This window comes from Rosa rugosa, chromosome 3, assembly GCF_958449725.1.
Source record: "Rosa rugosa chromosome 3, drRosRugo1.1, whole genome shotgun sequence".
NCBI lineage: Eukaryota > Viridiplantae > Streptophyta > Magnoliopsida > Rosales > Rosaceae > Rosa > Rosa rugosa.
Genome location: NC_084822.1, coordinates 16485706 through 16510689, shown reverse-complemented (window position 1 = coordinate 16510689; position 24984 = coordinate 16485706). Strand labels below are relative to the sequence as shown.

The window sequence follows — 24984 nt, the reverse complement described above, 5'->3', positions numbered from 1 at the left end:
TCTAAACCAATCTGAAGCCTGCCATTGTTGTTACAGACTCCCAGAAGGACGAAACAAGGGTTTGCTTAAGATTACGCCATAAAGCCTAAAATTTAGAGGCTAAAGGTCATTTCATGAGGGGAAGATTTGTGAAGAAGGAGAAAAAGAAGCAAGGACTGAAAGGCCATTTCTTGAATATTTCAGAAAAATTGTTGTGAGTATTCCCTTCCCGAAATACAACTATTTATAGGGACTTCAGGCAAATCCCCACCCTTGAATGAAGCTCAATTTCAAAACCGATGTCAGTAAATCGAGATTAGTGATTCCAAATCTTGGGAAAAAAAGGACTAGCAGCATGTGAGGAACGGTTTTCGAGGAGGTAATTGTTCTATTCACGACATTATTTTTTCACGACCGTTGTTTTTCAACGAGTGATTAATGCCTTAAATCTCAGAAAAGAAGGGATTAATAGCATGTGAGGAGACCGAACGGTTTTCGAGGGGGCCTACAGAGATTGGCCCGCAAAGCTCAATTTCAAGCAAAGTTCCTCCACGCGGAGGTTCGCCGCAATAGCACTAGCTTCGGCCTAAGTGGCCTGTTCTTTGACACGGGCCAGGTTGCGGCCTATTTCTTTAGAAGCAGCCAAAGGTTCATCAAGTTGGGCTTCTTCTGCAGCAATCGCATTCTCAACAAAGAGCCAGCGAACAAGGCAGATACTTGCTGCTATACACATGGCGAAGCTACCACCAAGGAAGAGAAGGATCCTCATTCGCGATCAAAAGCAGTCTCCTTCGCATGGGGGGGGCACGCTAAAGTTCTGATCTCCTACAACCTGCCCAAGTTTCGCCAGATCCATGGGGGGCAATAAAGTTGGCAAAGGAAGCGTTAGTTCATGACAAAGGCAATCCAGATTGTGGCATTCAAGCTTTATGGCCTATTTAGAGGCCTATATGGAATCAGTCAAGCCAATACCAGTGGCTTTTGGAGCAACAACATTATAAGAGCAGTGCTGATTCAAGACCTCTTCAGTAAACCCGACGGTACTGGCACGCCCGCGCAAGAAAAGAGACTGTTGACCAGCTGCAACAAAATTGGAGCCAAACAACATCAGCTCTATAGTGGAGTATGTTCTTTAGTTAGAATGATAGCTTTGTGTTTAAAATAAATTATGTGCTTACGCATATGAAATGTGAATTGTACTTGGTATTTACTTATTATGCAGGGACATGTATCTATGCAATAGCTTGGAATTTAGGTAGGGGGATTTGATGAACCTCTACTCATTTTTATTGTATGCATATATGTTGTTTGATATGCTTGTTTTGGGATGCTTGAATATTGGATGCAATTACATTTCCGAAGTATATATTGTCAATTGATGCATTAATTAGTTTAGACATATGAAGTATAAGCGTGGTGATGGTATTATGTGTAATGTTATTGGAGTAAGAAAGTTGGTCATTTATCTTTTGCACAGTTGAGTCCAAAACCTCAGTAGACACCAGATCTCAAGTATGGCCATTGTTAATGCGCAATTAGTATAGGATTAAAAAGATAAATCGGGACTGGCGAAAGGGGCATGGACAAGATGACTAGCAAAGGAGGGCTAGGTTCATATGGTTGAGTATTCTGAGTCACCTTCGTGTTAAAATACATGGTATGGAACATGTAGGCTTAGTTTATTCTGCTGTGTGAATTATCAGGAATAGAACATGCATTCATGCATGCCATAAGATGATTGTTTGGTTATCGTTTGTTTGAAGAGGAATAGCTCCCTACTGAGCCGCAGATTGAGCTCACCCCTTAACAGTCTTGTAGGTTATGAAACACGAGAACTATGAAGATTAGTGATTGAAAGTGGTTAGAGTTAATTGAAGTTTTGAAAATGTAAGATCATCATTCAGTGAGTACTCTTATTGATCTTGAGTTGTACACATCCTTATATTAAAATGAGAAGCTCATTCTATTATGAAAGTGTCAGATTTTGTTTTCTATTTGCTTATCTTATTTTTTACTCACAACTCGTATTTCGGAAAAAATATTAAAAACAAATTTGACCTGGGTCCGGGGCGTGACAAGTAACAACCAAAATAACCATCACAAAGCAGAAGAAAAGTACTGCAGGAGTTCGTGTTTGAGGTGCCGAGGTGCCGAAAGTTGTTGAGATAGCTAGGCCCAAGATTTTCCTTCAATATCACAACAAAGACATCAGTTGATTTTCTATCCCTAAGGGGTGGAGCGACAGAAGTTTTTGAGAATTCAAAAGAAGGTCACAGCCAATATCATCATTATCATCGAGAATTTACCGATGTCTTGCAAAACAAGCAAGAAAAGCTTCATTGAATTTTTTTTTTTAGGTAATATTAATAATGTCAGTAACAATAGTGTAAATATCTGTAATTTGTATTGCTGTCAGGCCTTGCAGAACGAACAAGAAAAGTTGCATTGTATTTTTTTTAAGGTAATATTAATAATATCATTTACAATGAACAATAGTGTAAAAATTTGTATTAACTATGTACTTTGGAGTCTGCATTGTAACTTTGGAACAAATAAAAAAGTCTTAGGAAAAAAACCCTAGCCACGTCTGGTTGCAGCAAACCAAACCCTAGATTTCCCAAACCTCCGTGGTTCCACTTACTCCTCTGATGTCATCCATCGATGAAATGGTTTTGCAACTTGTGTCGTCCCATGGGAAGGGCCTGATTGACCTACGATCTTCTAAAGACTTCAGTCTCCGGTGTTCCCAAGCTTTGTTGGTAGGAAAACTGCTCACTGCTCGTGCCTATAAGGCTACGATAAGGGCTCATTCAAAGGCATTGTCAGATGCGCATGGCATTTTTCTAGTCGATACCAAATCCAGGAACATGGGGATCATTACATGTTCACAGAGACTTCTGATCGATTCTGGGTTTTAAGGGCGGTCTATGAGATTTAGAGCATGCTCCAGTGGTGATGGGTAGGACGGTGTTGCACGGATCAATTTATTGCCCTTGAATAATTTACAGTTTGATCTAGATTAGGGTTAACGGCATCACTTCTGCTCTTCAAAGGGGACAAATGCATCATATTTTGTAGAAGCTCTTTAGGTATGTTCATTGCAAGGATCAAGGAGAGTTGTTTGCTGGTAGGGTTCAAATTCGGGTCAAGGTTGTTTTGACATAGTCGATCATGTTCAAGTGCAATTTTATGGTGGAGGATGGGATTGTGTTACATGTAGATTTTTTCTTTGAAAACCTAGTTGGAAGATGTTAGACTTGTGGGTTTAGGACGCATGTGGGCCTACCCTCTGCGGGGCCACCGCTTCCGACGGAGATGTACAATCATTCAGAGGCAGTGCACTATAATCTAAACCAGTCTCTGATGTAGGTTGAATCTCCGACCTCAACGACGCTTGCTGTTACTGCTTCATGTTGGTCTTCAAAGCTAAATTGCTGCATGTGGTGCCTTTCTTAGTGGCGGTGAAAATGTTTGGTGGTTTCACACTCTCAACCCCTAAGCAAAAGAAGCGTGTGATAATCAGGGAGATTGAAGCTAGTGAGTCGACTGAAACCAGTCTAAGTGCGCAACGTCGTCCAAGAAAAGTGCAAGTGGAGTCGTCACTGAAGAAGCCCCGGCTGAGCCTTGTGGTGGGCAGATCCAACTTGGATGCTACTAGTATAGGGCCTGCTCTAGGTTCCAATACTGAAGTCGGAGTTGAAGAAGAGGGGACGTAATAGTGGAAGCAAGAGCAAAGTTTCTAACAAGAATTCTATTATAAGTAATTCATCAAGTACGATGAAGACTAAAACTTCACCCAAGAAACTTAAAGGCTCAAGTCAGAAGAAGAAGAAGAATGCTGGTGTAAGGGAAGATGACTTGCCCCTGTTTTAATTTTCCAAAGGTTCTAATAACTCTAACCATAAGGGGAAGGAGGTTGCAACTGCTTAGTTTTTGCAAGTTTGTTAGCATGTAAGGGCAGGTGGTGCTTCTATGAGTCTTCTTAGAACTGATAGGTGTTCAAGTACCACAATTGCATGCTTGGTGTGGGTGACTAGTAGAATATGTTTCTCCTTTTGAAGGCAAGGCATTTTGTTTTTGTAACAGGCACTAGAGCGTTTAATTCTTATAAAATTGTCGTGTACTAGTAGGCCTAGGTTTGCTTATTTTGGTGTATGTTCTATTCTGGTTTTGTTTGGTTCATTTTTTATTTATTTATTTTTGAATAAGGACTAGTGTAGCTGTCCTCAAACCTTAATTAAAAGGACCTTGTTTGGTTATTTTTTATTTTATTTTATTATTATTTTTAAAGGACCTTGTTTAGTCCATTAATACAATGAAAGTTTCACTCTTAAAAAATAAAAATAAAAAAATCTTAGAACTTGTTTGGAACTGCTTTTGAAATATCTAAAAAGTACTTTTTAACGAGTAAACACTGGTCGCTTTGTTAGGCGTTTTTCAAAACCACATTCAAATATTTTTAAAACTCAACATAGACACATATTTTTTTCTTTTACAATTCTATATATTTATAACTTTTTTTTTTTTTTGTATTAATTCAAAATTTTAGAAGCAAACACGCCCAAATAAAGTTCAAATTTGGGGCAGGTCAAGAAGTTGGACCAACAACAACAAGAAAAGATGGACACGCTTTCTCTGGCGGTTGGCATACTCCTTCGAGTTTTTCGTTTTCATACTTAGTGTATTTTTGAATTTTGAGTCTTTGTTTCTTTGTTTTGATTTTGCTAAGGGACTAGCAAAAGCTAAGTGTGAGGGAATTTGATAGGAGTATTTTAATGCGACGTTTTAATAGTTAATTCATCATATTTTGCTTAGTTATTTCCTTAGCTAAATCGGTTTTTAACTTAGTTTCTATTTTTAGGTACATAGGAGCAAATGAAGCAGAAATGAGCTTAAAATAGCATGAGAAGCAAAGGAAACATTGGAAATGACAAAGGTAAGGCACAAGGGATGCAGAAATGAGCTGAAATGAAGAAATAGAGTATTCCTTGTCCAACAAGGAATTCTTGGTCCGACTAAGAATCCCAGTCAAAGTAGGAATCCTGAGTCAACTAGGAAACATATTCGGAGAAATAAAGAAAAATGGCTAAAAATGCAGAGTCCTAGTTGGGACTAGGAAACCTACTCCTGCCAGGAAAATGAATCTTAATGACACAAGGAGTCCCAGTTGAACTAGGAAAGCAAAAGTAGATTCCGTAAGGTTCAAGAACATTTTATATGAAGAGTCCTTGCATGAGGAGTCCTGATGGGGCTAGGAAACCTGAGTGCTCTAGGAGACCATGTGACTTCAAGATTACTCAAGAAAGCTCAAAAATATTCTAGAAACTTGGGATATTGCGGCAAATAAAGAGACCTAAGTATACTTGGGTTTCTTGGACACAAAAGGAGTGAATTTTAAGTGAAATAATTCTTTTTGCAGTGAGATATACAAGGGGGTCTAGAAAGTGACGTTTTTAGAGTTATCTTGGAGAGTTTTAAGGGATTACAACATATAGAAAGGATGAAATCAAGTCCAGATACATTTCTTGTTGCCCATTCTCCTTCTTTGGCCGAAATAAAGAGATAAAATTAGAAAATATTCATGTAAATTCGACAAATAATATTTCCCTAGAATCAAGGTGCAATTTTGAAGGCTTTTCATTGGCTGGATGACACAAGAATGATGACATGAAATTATTTGATTGGCTAAAGCTGTGTGGATCAATCAGATAATTCCTAGAAATTAAAAGAATGATCCAGAAGGCCTAGACATCTCCTATATATAGATGCACCCTTGGGATGTTTCATTCATTCATTCATTCTTTTCATACGCCAAAACTCTCTCCATTCTCTAGTTCTTAGTTCTGTGTCTTCAAGCCAAGGAGGAGGAGAAGAAGGAGTCGTGAGCTTCATCTTGCCTAGCCATCATCCACCCTTGTGTTGTAGCCTTGAGGAGACTTGCTTTCAAGATCTTCAACGTCCAAGGAATTACAAGGACCTTTTTTTTATATTTTTTTCTCTTTTTGGGAAGTTTTATTATACCTCCTAAAATGGTATTTGGACCTCCAACAATTTTTTGAAGTTTTTAAATCCAACTTTACCCTTCTAAAAAATGAACAAAATGAAAGATTAAAAAAATTAAATAAAATCTGCACCTTCTCTTCTCCCCCTTTCCCCCTCCCTCATTCTCTTACAGCCATACATGAGGATTATTGGGCAATTTTGATTAAGGTAGAATGTTGAAGATTGCAAAATAGAATATAGGACAAAAAATATAGAGAAGAACAATCGCGAAAATAATGATCGAAAAGCAATTTTTATTTCCTATTCTTTTTGTTTCTTTCTAGTTTGGCTTAATTGCTTCACTTCATGGAGTTGATCATTAATTGTTATCTTGGTCTCTTTTTATGGTTTTTTTTTTGCTAGAGTAGACTATGTTGTTAGCCTGATTTGGGTTTAGGGAAATTGATTTTGATAATAATCTTCCTGTGGTATTGTAAATTGCACGATTTATTAACAAATAGAAGGAGGTTTATAAGAGTATCCAAGCTTACAAGGTGAATGGTAAGGGCGGGCAGAAACCGAACCGGGAGGGCAAAACTGGCCGAACCGGGCCGAAAATATGGTGGCGGTTACCGAGCCGGAAAAAGCAGTGCAAAAATCTTCAGCTTTCGAACCGGACCGAATTGAACCCGGTCGGAACAGGGTTAATACTCTGAACCGACTGCAAAAAAACCGAACCGGCCTGTTTATTATATTTATATATATTTTTATTAGTTTTCTTATGTGTCAATTTATGACTGGTGAACATTTGGTTGCACGTAGAACACTCGCACCCGATCACGCCTAAACCTAAGTAACCCTAACCGAGTACGATCTCATTCTCTCTCTCTCGACTCCACACCGAGCCCGACTACACACCGCCGCAACGACCGCCACAACGCTTCACGCCGAGCCTGATCTTGCTGCAGAACGCTACTGGCTGCCCGCCGATCTTCACGCCGAGCCCGATCTTGCTGCAGAACGCTGCTGGCTGCTCGTCGATCTTCACGTTGAGCCCGATCTAGCTGCAGAACGTTGCTTGCTGCCCGCCGATCTTTACACCGAGCCCGACCACGCTGATCTTCACATCAATTTGCAGTTTTGTCGCCTCTCTGACATGGATCGACTTGGTAATTCGCTTCTCTGTTTTCATTTCGATCTTCATGGACTCTCTATTGTGATAGGTTTTCTGTAAAACTTGTGAGGATTCGGATTGAACTTGTGAAACTTTGGATATTACGGTTCGGGTTAAAATCTTCATTGTTCTTGATTTGATATAAACTTTCAGCTAATTTCACTCTCTCGAGTCTCTGGACTCTCTCATTATGTTCAATTTTGATGCAAATCAAATTAGGATTTTGAATTAGGGGTTCGGCAAATCAAATTAGGGTTTTAATTTGGGGTTTCTGGAAATCAAATTAGGGTTTCTCGTTAACTTGTTGTTAGCTTGGAGTCTGTTGTTAACTTGTTCATGGGAGTCTGTTTTTAACTTGGAGTTTATTGTTAACTTGTTTATTGGGACTTTGTCTATCTGTTTGTTTTTATTTTGTAGATTGGTGATGGGACGTCACAGACTCCAACTGAGTCTAGCATCGGAACTACACCAGCATCGGCTGAAGCCGAACAACTCCTCATGTCTCCTCCTGCCGCTGCAACACCAACTTCTGCAGCAACCGGTGAAGCTGAAGAACTTGGGAAGAGGAAGAACCAGTCAGAAGTCTGGGATCATTTTGTGAAGCAGAAGAATCCAGATGGTTCGAAGATGGCGAAACCGAGAGCCAAGTGCAAATCTGCCTTTTTTCCTTTTCGAACTTTATGAAACTGTGTATTGAACTGCATTTTTTCCTCTTTATGCTTGTTGTATTGAGCATTTCATGGGCAGGTTGTGTTTTGCATGTTTATTCTTGCTGCAAATTATTTGGGCCAATTGGGCCCTAAATATTAGGTTTGCTTTAACTTAATATTTGTGTATTAATGGATTTGTAATTGGGCCGTGAATACTGAATAAATAAATAAAAGCCTATTTAGAACCGAACCCGAACTGGGCCGAACTGAAAATTCGGGTCACCGAATATTTCGGCCCAGCCCATTTAGAAACAGTTGTCGGTCCAAATTTAGGCCCAATCGAGGACTCCGGGTCGAAGTCGGATTCCGCCCAAACCTGAGCCGGGCTTACCCGAGCCCAACCCTAGTGAATGATGTTAAGTCATGGCTATAAACTGAATTTTTAAGTGATGAAAAAAAAATATTACTAGTAGATTTGTATTGGAAAAAATTGTGTGGATACAAAAAATGGCAAGATTGGAAGTTTTGTGTAAATTTTAGAATGAAAGGTCCAAATACCAATTTAGGAGGTATGAATAGAAGCTTCATTTTCTTTTTCTAAAAGGACCTTGTTTAGTCCATTAATACAATGAAAGTTTGCTTCCTTTTCTTACTTGTTGAGTCCATTAATACAATGAAAGTTTCACTCTTAAAAAAAAAAAAAAAAATCTTAGGACTTGTTTGGAACTGCTTTTACAATTCTTTTTTTTTTTTTTTTACAATTCTATATACTAGTCCCTTAACATGTGCTCCGCACATGTCAATTGGTTTTTTTTCTTTTTTTTTTTAAATTAAAAAAAGTTACAGCAATTTCTCTCATGATTTTGAGAAAGTTTCTCCATTTTTCATGGGAGGTATTGCAATCTTTTGAAATATGATATAGTCAATTGACTATCTTATCCTCATATATAAATAATTTATTTATTAATATCTATATTATATGAAGACATATATGATAGTTCAAAAATTTAACCATTCCCTCAAGAATTTGCTTAATTATATATATATATATATATATATATATATATATATATATATATTTTTTTTTTTTTTGAAATAATGGTAATTCCATTGATAATAGCGCATGCCAAGAAAACCATTACATACTCATCCGCTGACACATAACAATGGCCAGACAAGACTTCGTGGAGGAGCCACAGTAGTACATAGGATAGACCAACTATATTTGAACTTATCGCTCACTGATTCAGAACAAGCCTATTAAACTATGACTCATAAACATAGTATATAGACTTATTGCAAACATAGAGAATAGAAGTGTAATTTGCTGGATTACGCCTCCTGGATCCCAAATACGAAATCCTAGAGAGCCCGAGTCCGTTAGCTTAGTCCATACGTGAGGCCAAGACCAATTCCAAGTAGCATCGCACACCCAAAACAATTTAGGCCTTCCCCTAAATTTGGGCCTCCACATTAGTTTGGACACCCAAAACAGATTGGGCACCCAACGAGGTTTGGGCCTCCAACATACTATGGGCACCCAACAAGTACTGGACGTCACCTTTTTTCCGTCGCCGGCACATGTGCGCAACACCGTATCAGCAGCCCTTTGCTTCAGAAACTTGGCCGCCCCATCCGGAAGCTCACCCTAGCGCATCATCGCTCCTGCAAATCTGAGCGCCGCAATCTTCATCGCCCTACTTTGGGCACAGGACCTGAACCACTGCCCTGTTTTATCCCTCTGTGCAACCAACCGTAACCAGCCCGCCTTGACCACCATCTGCTCCAGCCATCTCCGCCGATCTTCAGAAACTTTTAGACGGCCTCTGCGTGGTCGGGTCCGACCCCCCTCATTCGAAACCTCCAGCCCTTCTAGCTTGCCCAGGAGAGCCATACTGCCCACCGCCACCAACCAACGCTGGAGGCCGGCCTTCCCTTGAGGTTTCAATGCTCCGAGATTGGAGCGCGTAATCATTCGAGCCAAGTCACAACGCTCCTCCTCTACTTCGGGAAGTGGAGAGACAACGCCGTCGGGGGATTGGCACACGAGTCTCGCACTTGAAGGCCGGCCTTCGCAGCTAATAGGGCAGCACATCTTCTTCCCCTCTCCAGGCAAGAAAACGTCACCAATTAGAGTTGTGATTGGCGAAAGAAATCGCCATTGAAATCCTTGCCGGCGGCGGCTAGGGTTGAGAGAAAACATCCTTATGAAAAATATTATAAGAACAAAAGTGAAGACTTGCTTAATTATATAAGATATGAGATATAAGATTTATAACTCTCTTTTTTTGTATTAATTCAAAATTTTAGAAGCAAACACGTCCTACTAAAGTTCAAATTTGGGGCGGGTCAAGAAGTTGGACCAAGAACAAGAAGCAAAGATGGACACGCTTTCTGGCGGTTGGCATCCAAACCACATCGCATTTCCAGACTCCCCAAAAATCACCGGAGCCAAATTCCACAACAACAATCCATCCCAGATTTCCATTTCTTTCTGAAACCCAGTTTGCAAATTGCAATGGCTTTGGAAACGGTGAAGGAGGACGAGCAAGTTTACGGCTGGAGAGAAGTGACGCTATCTCATTCAATCTCAGGCCTCGAGAGAGAGACCGGGGAGAGGAGGCGAGGCCGTGACATACTCATAGCCATCGATCATGGGCCCAACAGCAAGCACGCTTTCGATTGGGCCCTCATTCACTTTTGCAGGCTTGCCGACACCATCCATCTCGTCCACGCAGTTTCCAGTTAATAATCACTTACTTCATTCTTGTTTGCATTTTAGTACATCAATGAGTCTTGTTCTTATCAATTTCATACTTTTATGTGTCGGGGTTTTCTGGGCTTTGCATCATCTTTTGGTATGTGCTATTTTCAACCTTAGATGCATGTGGATTCTACGCTGGCCTAATGTTTGATTTAGTAGGCTAGTAGCTCAAGTTGTAAAACCTGTTGTGCTTTGTGTTCAGGTGTGCAAAACGAGATTGTTTATGAAGCGAGCCAGGGGCTAATGCAGAAGCTTGCTCTCGAGGCATTCGAAGTTGCTATGGTGAGTAAGGCGCATTTCCCAATTTATATTGTTAATGGTCGATGATCTCATTTGGGTTTCAAACCTGGACATTATAGTCGAACAACTTTTGGTCATTGGTTTGCCTATTGCAATTCTTAAGGTGAACTTGGCACTTGGTATCATTTTGATATTTGCATCTGTAAATCATTTGGTGAGCAAAATTGTTGAACAACTCTGGTGACTCTAGCATTGTTACTATTGTTCATTTGTAGTTTTGGATAAAACTAATATATGTAAACTGTGATGGGATATTGAGAAGTAGACAAATAACATGCTTAAATTCTTTTTTCGGGTATTCTTTATGTTTAATTTTTGTATAATCTTTTTGGAAGTAGGTGAGGACTAATGCTCGAATTATGGAAGGGGATCCAGGTAAGGTAATTTGCAAGGAAGCAGAAAGAATAAAGCCTGTAGCTGTGGTCATGGGTAGTAGAGGCCGAAGCTTAATTCAAAGGTTTTCTCTCTGTTTCTCTGTGACTCACTCCTTTGTTATTTTTGTCTGTCAATCTGTCTCTCATTCAGTCACTGATTCAAATTAATTGCTGGGATTTCTTCAGTGTACTACAGGGGAGTGTCAGTGAGTATTGCGTCCACAACTTTAAATCAGCTCCTGTTATAATTGTTCCTGGAAAAGGTACTAATTCCCTTCTTATAATTGGAACCTTGAACTTCACTGGATTCAGAAAATATAAACTGAAACATATCTATCTTGAATTGGCAGAAGTTGGAGAAGAGTCATTGATCTAGCTAGTGGAACTCACGGTATGTTTAGAACTGTTGTTCAGTATTTAACTATTCTGTAAATTTCGTTAGTAAATGCTAGCTTGGATGTGTGTATTCGGAACTTGGAGGCCTTGTAAGAATCAACTAATACCAATTAATAGTTACATGAAATGTTCAGAATTCCTTGTATAGCTTAAACTGCTGGTATTGTTTAAACTTTGTTATGTGTAGATACTATTATAGTAGATGCATTTATGGCTTTCTTAGTTTCATTATTTGGAGAACAATGTAAGCGGGCAGATTCTGCTATAAGCCTAGTGTAAGTCTGAATGGGTGATTCAATCATAGAAGATAGAGGAGACTGATTCTGACTCTACATTTCTGTCATTCTCTATCCTCAATATTCACTTGAACTTCATGATAGCAGATGAACTCGAGATTGACCTTGGATTTCTCCCAACCCATGCAGTTAATTGCATTATCATTACCTTGTAAGTTTGACTCTATGAACTGTGAGTATGGGAAGCCAGTTTGCAGTGAAAACAGATAAAAGGGGAGTATGCATCTTGCACTCCCCTGACATGCCAATACACGGTATTCACCCACACTTCATTACATTAGCTGAACCCAAATTTTGATTTGAAAGTTGATTTTCTTGCAAGAAAATTAATAAGCAGACTACCTAGAGGATTGGCTATACAGATGAGTTTCAAGGCTACTGTTGCTCACTGGCTTTACATTGTAGAAGCCTAATAAAGGATTAATAAAGGCATTTATTATTCGTAGACTACACCGTTGAAACTATTTTGTTGGGTTTGCTCTCGTCAGAGAAAAATTCTTGTTACTGCCTCCAGCTTTGTGATTAGACGAAGAATGAGAATTAGAGTAATGGAATTCTGATGATCAAGTCAGTGAGACATTAAACTTAAGTGATAGGCTTCTCCTTGAGTTTAGTGAGTGGTATTCTTATGGCGTAGAACAGTGTTAAAATAGATGATATCTGGTCTCTGGAGTGTAGGCATCCTTGAGTTGTAATGACTAGATCCTTGGAGGTTAAGTATCCAACTATTATGTGGCCAAGAGTAAAAGTAATTTTACTACGGGTTTGTTACTTGTTCTCCCAATTACTTATGGAATAGGGCATCCTAGAACCTTCCCAGTTGGCACCAACCCACATGGGGGCTGCAAACCTTGATTTTTTTTTTTTGGCAGATAAGAGTAACTTATATTAAAACAAAACCAAATTACAAACACCAAAACTGGGCCGACCAAAGAAAACAGAAACAAAGGCCCAACAGACTGGGCCACAAGCTATGCTACCCAAGTTACAACCCGGCCACCGGTTGAAGACCAAACGCAGCACCACCGCGAAGAACAGCACCGCCGCGTAGATCTGCACCGCCACGAGGTGAAGAGCTGGAAGCACACACCGAAAAAAGAAAGAACCTAGGCCCAAACCAGACGAGCCCACACACAACACCACCAGAAACGCAACCCAGCAATCCATCCCAACAACACATCGAGGAAGACAGCTTCGCCCGAGCCGCCAAGAGGAATAAGTGGACAGCAGCGCACCGATGGCAGATCCAATTGAGTCACACCCAGGAAAATTCCAGCCAAAACCAAGGAAGAAAGTCACAAAACTCAAATCAGCTCCAAGGAGGAGATCAACCTCTGCCAACACAGAAACCAGAACAAGAGAAAGAGACAGGAGATCCACAAAGGGATCAATGAGACAGACAATCAAAGATTGTGCAGGCCCCCCTTGAAGCACAACCGTATTCACCGGATTTACGTGCAATAACGGGAAAGCCCCGTTTAAAACAGTGCTCCGAGGAGCATATATACAATCCATGGCAGAAGGAAAAGCTCTAGAGGTAGCAACAATCAAAGGTGGTCAATGATTTGAGAGATGAAAGAAGCTGAAATTTGGACTGGAAGGAACTGGGGTGAAAGCAAGCAGATCGGAAAACAAACTCAAACGGAAAGCATAGATAAGAACGGAACAAACAAAGAACGACAACAGAAGGGAAATAAGCCGAAAATAGAGGCACGAAGCCTCAGATCTGGGATAGAACCCAAGGAAAATTGCCCACGAAGGGCAAGGAGTAAAGCCACCGACTCTCAAGGTGTTAGAGAGAAAACCCACAGAGAGAGGTTTTTCATCCAGTGGGTTCAAAAAACAGCTTCCCAATAACTTTGGCTGCAAACCTTGATTGAGGATGAGGCTTTGTCCAATAAACCTAGTATATGTACTTTTGTATATCATATTGGGGCTTGATTGCATTTTAATGTACATGTTGGGTTTTATTGGGGTCTCTATGTTTCCCTCTTTGTTAGGCCCAACGTCAGTATTTCAACTGAAAACCGAATCTCACCTCGAGTTGTGCACTTGGGTCGTCATCACTCTTAGCATCGTCGTTATGCCTCTCACAAGCTTCCTGTCTTCAAATGAACCATAAATTTTAGGGTTGTGTGGTAAGTGGTAACCTTTTGGATTCTCTTGGTAAGAAAAAGACACAAAGTAGGAGCTGACTAGCTCCAAACAAATTTGTAGTGAACTCATTTGCACTATGCAGAAAGAATCTTTTTAGGTTTAGCATTTTATTCCTTAATACAGCACCATGTAGAGTGAAAGGTGGGAAAGAGTCCTAGAGATTATAGAAAAAACTTCACAAAAAGTTGAAGGCGTCCCAAGAAAAGGAAAGGGCAAGATCATATCTCACTATCAATAGGAACAAAGAGAATCAAAGAGATCATTCCTTTGGATGAGGCCAGATCCACCTCCTATTCTCACTATTATATATGGCTTGAATATGAAGAAAGATGATCCTTTTGATTTCTAACTACAAGAGGAAAAAGACGCAGTAAGTTATGTGAAATCAGAAATCTGCAGTGGTCCCAAACCAATTTGCTGCAACTTAATACTTGAAAGCTTCCCTTTCTATTTTGTATATGTAGTAAAACTACAACAGTGTGACGTACCTTCATTGTTTGATAGAGAGAGACGAAAGAGAGGAAACTCAACAAGAGAAGATAATTTTTGGTGGTGACGTGTAAGCTTTAGGTGACAAAAATATCCGTGGTGAAGATGGTTTCTGCAATAAGGTTCATATTTCATTAACTATTAGCTGCCTGCGGAAAGTATACTTAGCGGGGAAGGGTTTGGCATACACATAGATTTTTATAGCAACAGATTATTCGTTCCCCTGTGATCGATGTTTACAAATTATACCTGTAGTGAAAATTTACATTCATTGCCTCAGTACCACGAAAAGAAAAGTCTTGTTGCCAAAATGAGGCAACGAAGATACACGGTTTGTGGTTGATTAACTGTTTTTTTTTCTTTAGAGGAGTACTCTCGAGTTACATGTTTATAATAGGACATACATATCTGTATACATTTATTTGTATATATCAAATTTTTACTGCAAAGCACGAGTAGATATCTTTTGAAAAGCATAAGGTATGAGAGTATTTTTCGAAAATTATGTATATGCCTGAAAAATGGGAGGACCTAGAAAATCACCTCTCTTGAGTTTGTTCGTTCTCTTTCCAAGTATTCAGCTGAAAGATAAGCCTGGATAGCCTTAGAAACCGTCCTCTTCTCTGCTGCATACCCCTAAATTAATGGGTAGTTGATGAGGCTTCATATGTACATGACATGCTTTTCTAGAATCATCCATGCTCACATATAGTATTAAGTGCATATGAACTTTCTAACTGGTCGTCTGCAGTGATGCATGTTTATGGCAAAGGCCGTTTCAACTTTAATGTTGCTGAATTCATCATTCACCTTCAGATTGAGTATCAAATAATTTATTTCTTGTACTTTGGGGTCCCTATCTATATCTACATCATCATCATTCATTACAAATGTAGGTGTTAATTTGGTATATATAAAGTGACTATCTACTGAGAGTTTTAAGTTTGAGCGCCGACTATATTTTTAGGAGTTTATTATAATGTCATTCTATGATATGAACTGTTCGTTTTAGTTGAATTGAAAAATTGATTATTGCTCATTGCTGTATAAACCTCCTATTGCTCATCAGCTGACCATGTGATATAAGAGATAAACACATCGATGAATTGGGAATAAAAATCTCAACCCATCTTGATTATTACTTGTGAATGCTTTACTCAGCAGGCACATGAAAACAAGTTTAACCAATTGAATATGTAAGGTTTGGATCAGCAAATTCGTCATGTTTCTTGGCAATTTGCTTTGTTTGCTCTGCTTTAAATTGCTGTCACACCCTGTTCATCACTCTGTTTGCTTAAATTATCAGGGTCTCTATCAACAAATATTATTATTCTTCTAAAAGGGGGGCTGAGAAGGTCCACCGGTAGGCTCATACCGGCTGCCCCTCATGTAGTGCTTGTTTGAACTTGTCTCTCATATTCATCTATCATACAGACAACTTGCATAGCTGCATTCCATCACCAAATTACAGCTATTTGCTTCACAATTGTGACTTGCTTATGATGCGCAGCTTTGTCTTTCACTTTTACAGTTTTACTTCATATGGATGGTAATTTAATCTTTTCAATGGGTTCAATGGTAACTTGTTTGAAACAAGGGGTTCCATTTTCTTTTCGCCATCAACCATTTATAAGTACTTGCAAATTCTGTTAGGTTGTTGCTATAGTAATATGGAGAATGGAAGGTGTTAATGGTTAATAGGAGGAATTTATTTTATTCATACTATGTTGTAGGTATACTTACAAACATAAATATGTTATGTACTTAGGAGTAAAAAAAAATCTGGATCAGAGGCATTAAGTAAACGCTTCCAAGAATCATCAAATGATTGATCAATGTTTGGTTCACATCTCCATCTTTAAATTGCTAGCTTCAATGGAACCTGCAAAATAATGAGGGCTATTAGATAAGAAATGTGGGATAAGATACAACTACACATGGACTGGTTTCCACTTCAATTTAGCATCATCACTAGTTGATTGAGTGAATTATAGACTAAATATTCTGAATTGGGGGGACCGTTTTCATTTTGCTCAAGACTTTTATATAATGGACATACATCATCACTATTACTGATGATAGCCATTATGTGGTTTACAGAGTCAAAATGCATCAGACCCTTTAACTGCTTCCACTTTCTATCCAAAATGTTTAGGCAATATCGTAATCATCAAAGGAGAAAATCTGTGGTTTATCGATTTTGGAAGAAAAGGAGATGGAGGTTCATCTACACAACTTTTATATACGTATTCCAATTAGAAAGGACATTTCTAAGCAAACTCTGCTTAGAGACTTGCGGGTCTATGCAGTCCTGTCTCTGTCAAGGTGGTTAAACCTAATTAATCTTTATCTCAGAGCAATGTTATATGGAATGCTAAAAAGGCACCAAAGACAGATTTTTTAGTTCTATCTACCTGTAAATGGTTGAGACGGAAATTGTGCTGTTCTTCCTTGATGAAATTCCACATTGAAAAGGTTTTGTATATCGGCATCCCAAGTTGTAGGAGGTTGGACTTGCTGCAAGAGCATACATAATCTACCATCAAAATATTGCTAAATTTATCGGGTTTATACTAGATATACAAGTGTAGAAGAAATTACCGTGAAGCAGGATGTGTCAACAAATGTTTCAGGGATTGATATAGGAGCGCTGATGCTTCTTCGAAGCAGCGCTGAATCAGGGGAAGTTATCCCACTCTCCAATCCCGAACATTGAAGCAATTGTTGTATGTGATTAAACTGAAGATATGCAGAACTAGTCATTTCTGATGACATTCCAATTGTCGGAAAATTGGCCATGTTTGCAGGAAACATCTGTCAATTTTCAAGCAAAACTAGAGTTAGCAACATATATTTGGATCAACAGATTGATGATTACTTAAAGCTACTTCATTTGTTAAGCCATTTCAAGCAGTTTTGTTTCTTTTTTCAGTCTATTTTAGAGATTATATGTTGACCATCCTCATGCACTAGTTACCTTGTGGGATTTAAAGTCTCCTTACCTCTTTTGTAAACAAGTCGTCGATGTTGAAATCAAGCCTCGGATTAACAGCAGCTAGTTTCATAGACAGGAACTGTTAATTAAGAAGAGGATCAAAATTAAGAATACACAAGAATAAAAGATATCCAGGAAATTCAACAAGTGATGGCAAGATCAAATGTATGTCACCTCTACTTGTCGTTGAAGGGATTGAACATAATTGATGATTTCGTCTAGCATACCAGCCTTGCCAGTGATCTTGTTGCACCCTGGTACTAAATCTTGCAGATACTTCATTCTTTCACTAATTTTTTCCCTCCTCACCTTCACGATCACAAGCAAAAATTGCATAAATAACACAAAATCGAACAGCAGGATCTATGGCATAACAACAAAAGAGTGCCAATATGTTCTAACAGTAATACTCACTCTCTCAGCCAAGCTGTGGCTATCAGTGGCCTGACCTCGGCGCGCCCGGACATGAATGTAATCCGGCTTTTGAACCTCGGAAGCTTTTGAATTCTCTTTTGAAGTATCAGCAGAAGATTCTCTGTCGTTGTTCTTGGTGCTATTTTGTTCTGTGATCTTGGAGTCACCCTCCTCTGCACACCCTTTCATTCTTTTGTCCGAGGAATCATCTTCTGCTACAGCCTAGAAAACCCAGAAAGATTTGCATAAGCCAATTTGCAAAAAGTTGACCAAAAGATTGACCCCTTTTCAGAGTCAACTTATAAAACCAAAATACATAAAAGCACTTGGCAAAGATGAAGCAATAAATAAGAATGTGGATGAAGTTTAAAGCAGTAAAACAGAGGAATCAAGAAAATGAAAGAGAGAATTACAGACCTTATTGTTTTGTGCCTTATCGGCTTTCCTCTTCTTAAAGCTTTCCTTGCCGGCCGGCGAGCTAATCTTGGCAGGCGCGACGGCGTTGTTGCTCTCAGTCTCGGCGGCAACTTTGGGCGGGCAGCTGAAAGTCCTGGAAATATTATTCATCTCAAACCGACAAGACCCATAACCCAATTCGGTCCACCCATTTTCCGAACTCAGGTCGGGTTTCACCGCCTGCCCCATCCCCAAGTCGCCGCCGAGCCCGATCAACCCCTGGAAATTCTGAACCTGGCTCGCCTGAATTGGCACGTGATTGAACACCCCATTGAGCTCGTTCCCGCCAAAGTAGCCTTGGTGCTGCTGCTGCGGCTGCTGCTGGAACTGGTCTTGCTGCCACCTCATCCGAGTCCTCTGTCTGTCCAGCACCGTCATGTCCGTACAGTTTCCGGCGACGAGGCCTCCCGGCGCGTTCATACAGTTCAACATCTCCGGCAGCGCTCTGTTCATAGATCACAAAACAAAGTTTTGGAATTTCTGTCCACAACTGAACTCGAGATCGGTCACGAATTCGAAAGGTGTTGGATTATATTACTCTATACTATACCAAAAACGAGGTTACACTGTTAAAGAAATGGTACGTGCTACGGTTTGGTCGTAAAGGGTCCGCATGAAAGTACATGTATTATTCAGTCAGTGATGATAATGGAGCTGGTGGGTGATTGTGTTAGAGCAGTTGGTGTGTTTGAGACTTGAGACTTGAGACTGAGACTGAGACTGACAGAGAGAGAGAGAGAGAGGGTGGGTGGGGAGGGTGTGTGAAAATTGAAATGTAAGAGTGCTAAAGGGGAGGGTGAGAGTTGGGTATATATAAAGGGAAAGAAAGGGGTTGGCCGGAATCTGACAAGAGAAGTAGCCGGAATTATTAGAGAGAGAGAGAAACAAACGGAAAGATGATAGAGGAGAGAGAGAGAGAGCGAGAGAGAGGGGATGGAGAAGCGACTGGGGCAGAGAGCCATCGAATGTATCCACATAACCAGAGGCCGTGGGTTGTGGGACCCGTTTGACATGACCGCCACGTGGGCTTGTCCTGCTTAAAACGGAGGTGTTTTAGAATGTTTGGTTCCCGACGGAACGGGGTTGTAGGGCGTTCAGCCTTCTTTCTAAATTTGCGTAATTCAGGTTTAATTACCTGCATGGTTTTGGTTAACGACTTGCGACTGCATGTAATCACGCTTATAATTAAGGAATCTATTTGTATTCTACTTTTGATTAACAAAAGGCTGACTAATATTCTCTTGTCAACAATGATTATGACATCTTGTATTTGGGTGGGGAGGGGGTGTGGGGTCACAATTCTATTAACTCGAATAAAAACACTGATCATCATGATAATTTGAAAGTTACAATGGCTTCAACTAAATGATACGATTTGAGAGAATTTCTTTAACATAATTAATAAAATTATAGAAACATTAACTTTTAAGTCTTTGTAATTGGGATTTTTGAAAAAAAAAAAAAAAAAACTGTTGGAAATACTCTTAGCTACATAAGTGAGGGATCACGACTTCAAAGGGGGAGAGAGCAACGTAATGTCATCCAATGGATTGGAAGGGAAGAGTTGAACCAGAATTGATCTAGGACGATCCAATCATTGATTAGAGCAAGTGCACCCGTAGTCAAGAAAAGACAAAGTCGAGAAGTCAAGAATTCGACCAGTCAAGTTACTATTCACTGCCACTGGACATGGGTTTACACCCGTTGTTTTTCTTGTCCGGTCAACACTGTTCATTATTATATAATTTTAAGGGGTCTCGAAAATCGACTTTTTACACATACATAATTTGGGAAAACTTCCTTCATGAAAGTTATAGAGATCGTCGATACGATCTCGTGCATACGTGGAACGCAATATTCGGAGTTCGTATGAATTTATTATGAATTTTTGAAATCTGAAAATTTTCCATAAATAGCAAAAAAAAAAAAATTCTATTTTGTTTAAAAGGATCTTAAATTTTCAGTTTTTCATTTCCCCCCCTCCAGTTCTCTCTCTCGCAGCTGCACCAGACGAAGGTCCGACCCGACCCGGATTTTTCTCCGTCCTCCGGCCAAGGACCCGGCCCCCTCCCCCCCCCCGAGGTCGCCTCACCTCGTCCGGCCGCTTCGTCGCCTCAGCCCGCCCAGACGCTGCCCCCAGGTGGAGATCGAAGCAACCCCAGGCGGGTATGCTTGCTGTTGCTGCTTCAGTTTCTGCTGCTGCTGCCCCCGAGGTCGCCTGACCTCTTCTCTCTCCTCCTCCTGTCACCCACGTTTAGGTGTGGGTCGAGCTGGCACAAGCCTTGGCTGGGCAAGGAAAATGTCATGGGTATGACTATTTTCTTGGCTGTAGTCAAGATAGAGTTGGTTTTGCCCGGTCAAAAAACCAACGGTGCAAGTAGGGAAATTGAGAGCAAGGTCACCACATAGGATTTTTCTTGACTATGACCAGTCAAGGTGAAACCAATGCACTTGCTCTTAGTTTAGCATGCGTAACTCAAAGGCAACAACATAGCTATCTTTAGTAGTCACCGCGGCTCCACTCTTTTCGTCAAACCAAGGAATATCCCGGATCAATTACAAATTGCGCGCAGTTACTATGATGGATCTCGTTTAAGCCTAAAAGGGAGTTAATATTCTTCGATGAAGTTATGTTCAATTTTAAATTAATTAAAACCAACTACAACAAGAGAATTATAGACAGTTTATCAGTCCTACGACCCAAATTTCATACTTTCAAATCTATCGTGAAGAGAACAACACAAATTTTACAATCACAAGGGAAATAAGAAGAACACAAATACTAGAGGTTTGTTAACGCAGTAAAACCGACAAATTGAGGTAAACAACTACCGGCCTTAATTCTTGTAGGTCAGATACAAAGAAATGCAGTAAGTGAATACGAACAAACACATATGAATTTACAGCCAACGCGAATAGCTCTAACCTCGAATAATACGCTAATAGCACATATGAAAGGGAGGGATGTTAATCCATTAAGAGTAACACTCAAACACTCACATAGTTCGAAGATAGGTCTAACACTTATTATTTTGTATAAGTAATGCCAATACATAATAATCTTAACTTACATAATGATTAATGAATCAACAAAGCTATAGACCTGACCCTTAAAAAAACCTCATGGAATCGTGCAACAGATGAGACTCATTCCCTAACCTAGTAAGAATCAGAAGGAATTAAACAATATACGAAGATTTTGTCCAATAACAAATGGACATAGGGATTGTGAGATCCCAAACCCAAGAAGCAAAAAGCGAATTATCGCCTACGAGTTAGTTTGATTGTAATACTCGAGAGTAACACCTTGTCGAATCAAACGACAGGCACTAATTACTACTGAGAGCCAAAACTAATATCGCTTAAGCTGTTGTAGGCAATAATAACCAACATCGAGTTCGCAAAAAGATCCAAGGACCATCGATGGGTGCTGCCGGTCCAATAACCGGTAGAGTCAAAAAAATAAATCTCTCACAAGAATGCTTCCAAATCAACTTAGCCCCCAAATAGATGAAATAGTTTCATGAAAGCGTTGGGATTAATTGAGTCTCTTTAATTTGAGCAAACGTACTCCAAAATGATCATTTGCGAGTAGTCTAATAGAGATACCCTTACACCTACACTAGATACATCTGCTTCCACACCAGATCACACTCACCAGCGAGACCTATTTTAGAAGATTTTTTGTTATAAATTCTAGAAGCTTTCAAAAAATTCGTTAACTATATTCCCTAGATTTTGAAAAGAAATTTATGAGCTGACATCAGTTGCTAAAAACATCGTAGATTCTGTATATATAAAAAATTCAATTTACTAAAATCACACTTTTTTTTTTCTTTTCTCTTTTCTTTAAAGAGGATCAAAGGGTTTCACTCCTGCCCCCATAGTGACTCGAACCCATGACTTCGTACATAGGTAGTGGGTGCTCTAAAATCACATTTTCTTTGTGTAAAATTGTGTTATTTCATCAGCGGCATTGCCCATAGCCCCAAATAAAAAAATTAAAAAAATCCTTAACAGTGATTTTCTAGGAAGCTGCTAGAATAAAGAAATAGATGTTGAGTAGACAAAGACATCAAACCCTAGGGAAGAGAGTCAAGAGACTAGAAGGATCCAACTAAGGTTTTCTCTCGTTTTTCAATTTCTCAAAAAAATAAATGGTATTTGAATTAAGCTCATAACTAGCTTATCACTAAATTGATAAAGTATCAGACTTTATATCTTGGCTTATTAGTTATTTTGGAGAACATATTTAATTAGCTTTTTATCAATTTTAGCAACTACAACAGATTTCTATAAGTGACGAAGTCATGGGTTCAAGTCACCATGGGGGCAGGAGTGAAACCCTTTGATCCTCTTTTTAAAAGAAATTGTGAAAAAAATAAAAATAAATAAAGAGTGAGATAAACCTTTCTATTATTTTTGTTAATTCAAAAGAATTCTTTTTAAATTTTTATATGTAACTTATTAATTGAACTATTTTTTCTTCATTCAAAAAATAATATAAATTCAAAACTAACTAAGATAGAGAAAACTGATACAGATGTAGTTTAAAAATTGCTGCCAAAACAACTTTTTTAGCAACTTTGGCTAAACTTTGATTAAAAAAATAGATAGCGTTGCTAAAAATGCGCATATATTCTAAATGCATATCTTTTTAGTTATGGTCTCATGTTTTAAAATGTATTTCCGTTTGAGTAACTCCAATAACATGATTTAAAATTTTCTATTGTGTTATAAAATATACCTGAAATCTATTTTACCCAACTTTTTTTCAAAGCTTTCCCACTCCAACAACAATAATTAAAATTTAGTTAAATTTGAATATTTTATTATTTTTGATTGGTTGATGAAAGAAATTATTAATTGTATTGAGTAGTGTTTTTATTATTATTATTATTATTATTTTTAATAAGGGGTGTCAATCTATTAAATAAGTAGAAAGAGACATACAATACGCAGTATCCAACTCATATTGGAACCGTCAGAATCAAACTACTGCTTAGAGAACTAAAAAGCCTAGAACCCTAATTAAGTAAGGAAGCCTTGGACAACAATGTAACCAATAGTGCAAGTAACTTTAACACTATTAGGAAATGAACCGGACCAAGCCAAGTTCAAATCCCAATTTATTCATAAAGTTTCTAGGAACTTCCTACGCAGAGAGTGCTTCCCCAGAAGCACCTAGCACATGAGCTATAAGATTGACAGCACAAAGCCCATTACAAAACACTAAGACTACAACCATCAACAACCCTAGCAGAAGTACCCAAAACTTTGGTCGAAAGCCCGTCAACCCTAGCAGTAGCACCCTGAAGTTGGACCCTAAGCCCAAACCCTAGGGATATGGCCCAAGCTCATCTTACCATACCCACAACTGTCGCCGATAAGACAATCACCAGCACCGCCATCGACCACCAACGCAACCGCATGCCAGAGACACACCCATGCCCGTGTACAATCTTGAAACCCCCCTTCCCCCATCCTTGTTGAGGTGGATCACCTTCCCAAGCATCGACTCTCCATAAAAGCCCCCTCCTTCATAATCTTCGACAGGAGGCCCATCACCCAGACAAGAAACGAAGCGAGATGAGTCTGTGCGGGATCTATCGGTCTGTTGAAGATTGCCAAGGTAGACAACAACGAATCCCCTAGAATTGAAACCACCGGATGTTGAGCAGACAACAAGCGGCCCACCACAATGCCCATCGGAGAAACACTGCTGGGAGTAACAACCCAGGCTGCAATCAACCCTGGACACGTACTAGATGCGCCACCAAAGGCAACACAAACAAAGAGAAGGAGGCCAAAACCACCCACTACTAAGAGAAGCCCACGCACAAAGCCATAACCCTCACCTTCTTGAGAACCTGAGTAGGATTAAGCAAAAGATCCATCCCGGATTAAAAAAACAAACAAACACAATCTGCCACGAGAAAATCTTAGGAGAGAACTCAAAGAGAGAGAGAGAGAGAGCATTTTTTTTTTAACTTAGTGTCAATGACTTGTTTAGCTTTTTTTTTTTTTTTTTTTAACAGAGGAATAGAGATTTCATTTAATCCCAAAGCCAGAACGGCACATACAAATAAGCCTTATATGCTTGTACCCTAAATTAGTGGTCAAGCAGGTAAGGGAATACGGGTACCATCCACTAGTACAATGAAGCTCACTTATTTAAAAGCCTACAAAACTGTGAAAATTCCATCAACACAAAGAAAATTACCATGAATCTCCCTTCGTCAATGCACTTAATTGTGGTACTCCGGGAGATTCATTAACTAAGTGTAAAAATAACCCATAGCTTGTAAGCATAATAGATATAAACTTAAGAATTAAACTTTCCCCTTACCCATTGTTTCAGTATCAGAATACGGAACGGAAACTAAGTATGAGATGCAAGGTAGAGAGGATGACATAAGCATGTATAGTGGTTCACCTTGCTCTTGAGGCAAGGCTACGTCCACTTAGATATTTTACTATGAATGAGGTCAAGTGACCTTTGTAGTGATACAAGTTGGGGATCATGGATCCATCCTCTCTAAGAAGGGGAGGACTTCC

General features: G+C 39.4%; 2 protein-coding genes across 2 annotated transcripts; one reads left to right on the top strand and one right to left on the bottom strand.

The window, feature by feature from the left end:
• The first annotated feature begins 10139 nt into the window (after positions 1-10139).
• On the top strand, positions 10140-11758 carry LOC133738824 (uncharacterized). Its single transcript, XM_062166478.1, has 5 exons — positions 10140-10529; positions 10752-10831; positions 11188-11306; positions 11410-11486; positions 11574-11758. The coding sequence occupies exons 1-5, from the start codon at positions 10304-10306 to the stop codon at positions 11597-11599; spliced, it is 528 nt and encodes a 175-aa protein (XP_062022462.1). The 5' UTR covers positions 10140-10303; the 3' UTR covers positions 11600-11758.
• Positions 11759-16248: 4490 nt separating this feature from the next.
• Positions 16249-19378, bottom strand: LOC133740449 (transcription factor bHLH63-like). Its single transcript, XM_062168404.1, has 7 exons — positions 18388-19378; positions 17971-18192; positions 17731-17865; positions 17564-17635; positions 17163-17375; positions 16976-17078; positions 16249-16443 (listed from the first exon to the last, which is right to left on the bottom strand). Exons 1-7 carry the CDS (start codon positions 18877-18879, stop codon positions 16406-16408), a joined length of 1275 nt encoding a protein of 424 aa, XP_062024388.1. The 5' UTR covers positions 18880-19378; the 3' UTR covers positions 16249-16405.
• Positions 19379-24984: the final 5606 nt, after the last annotated feature.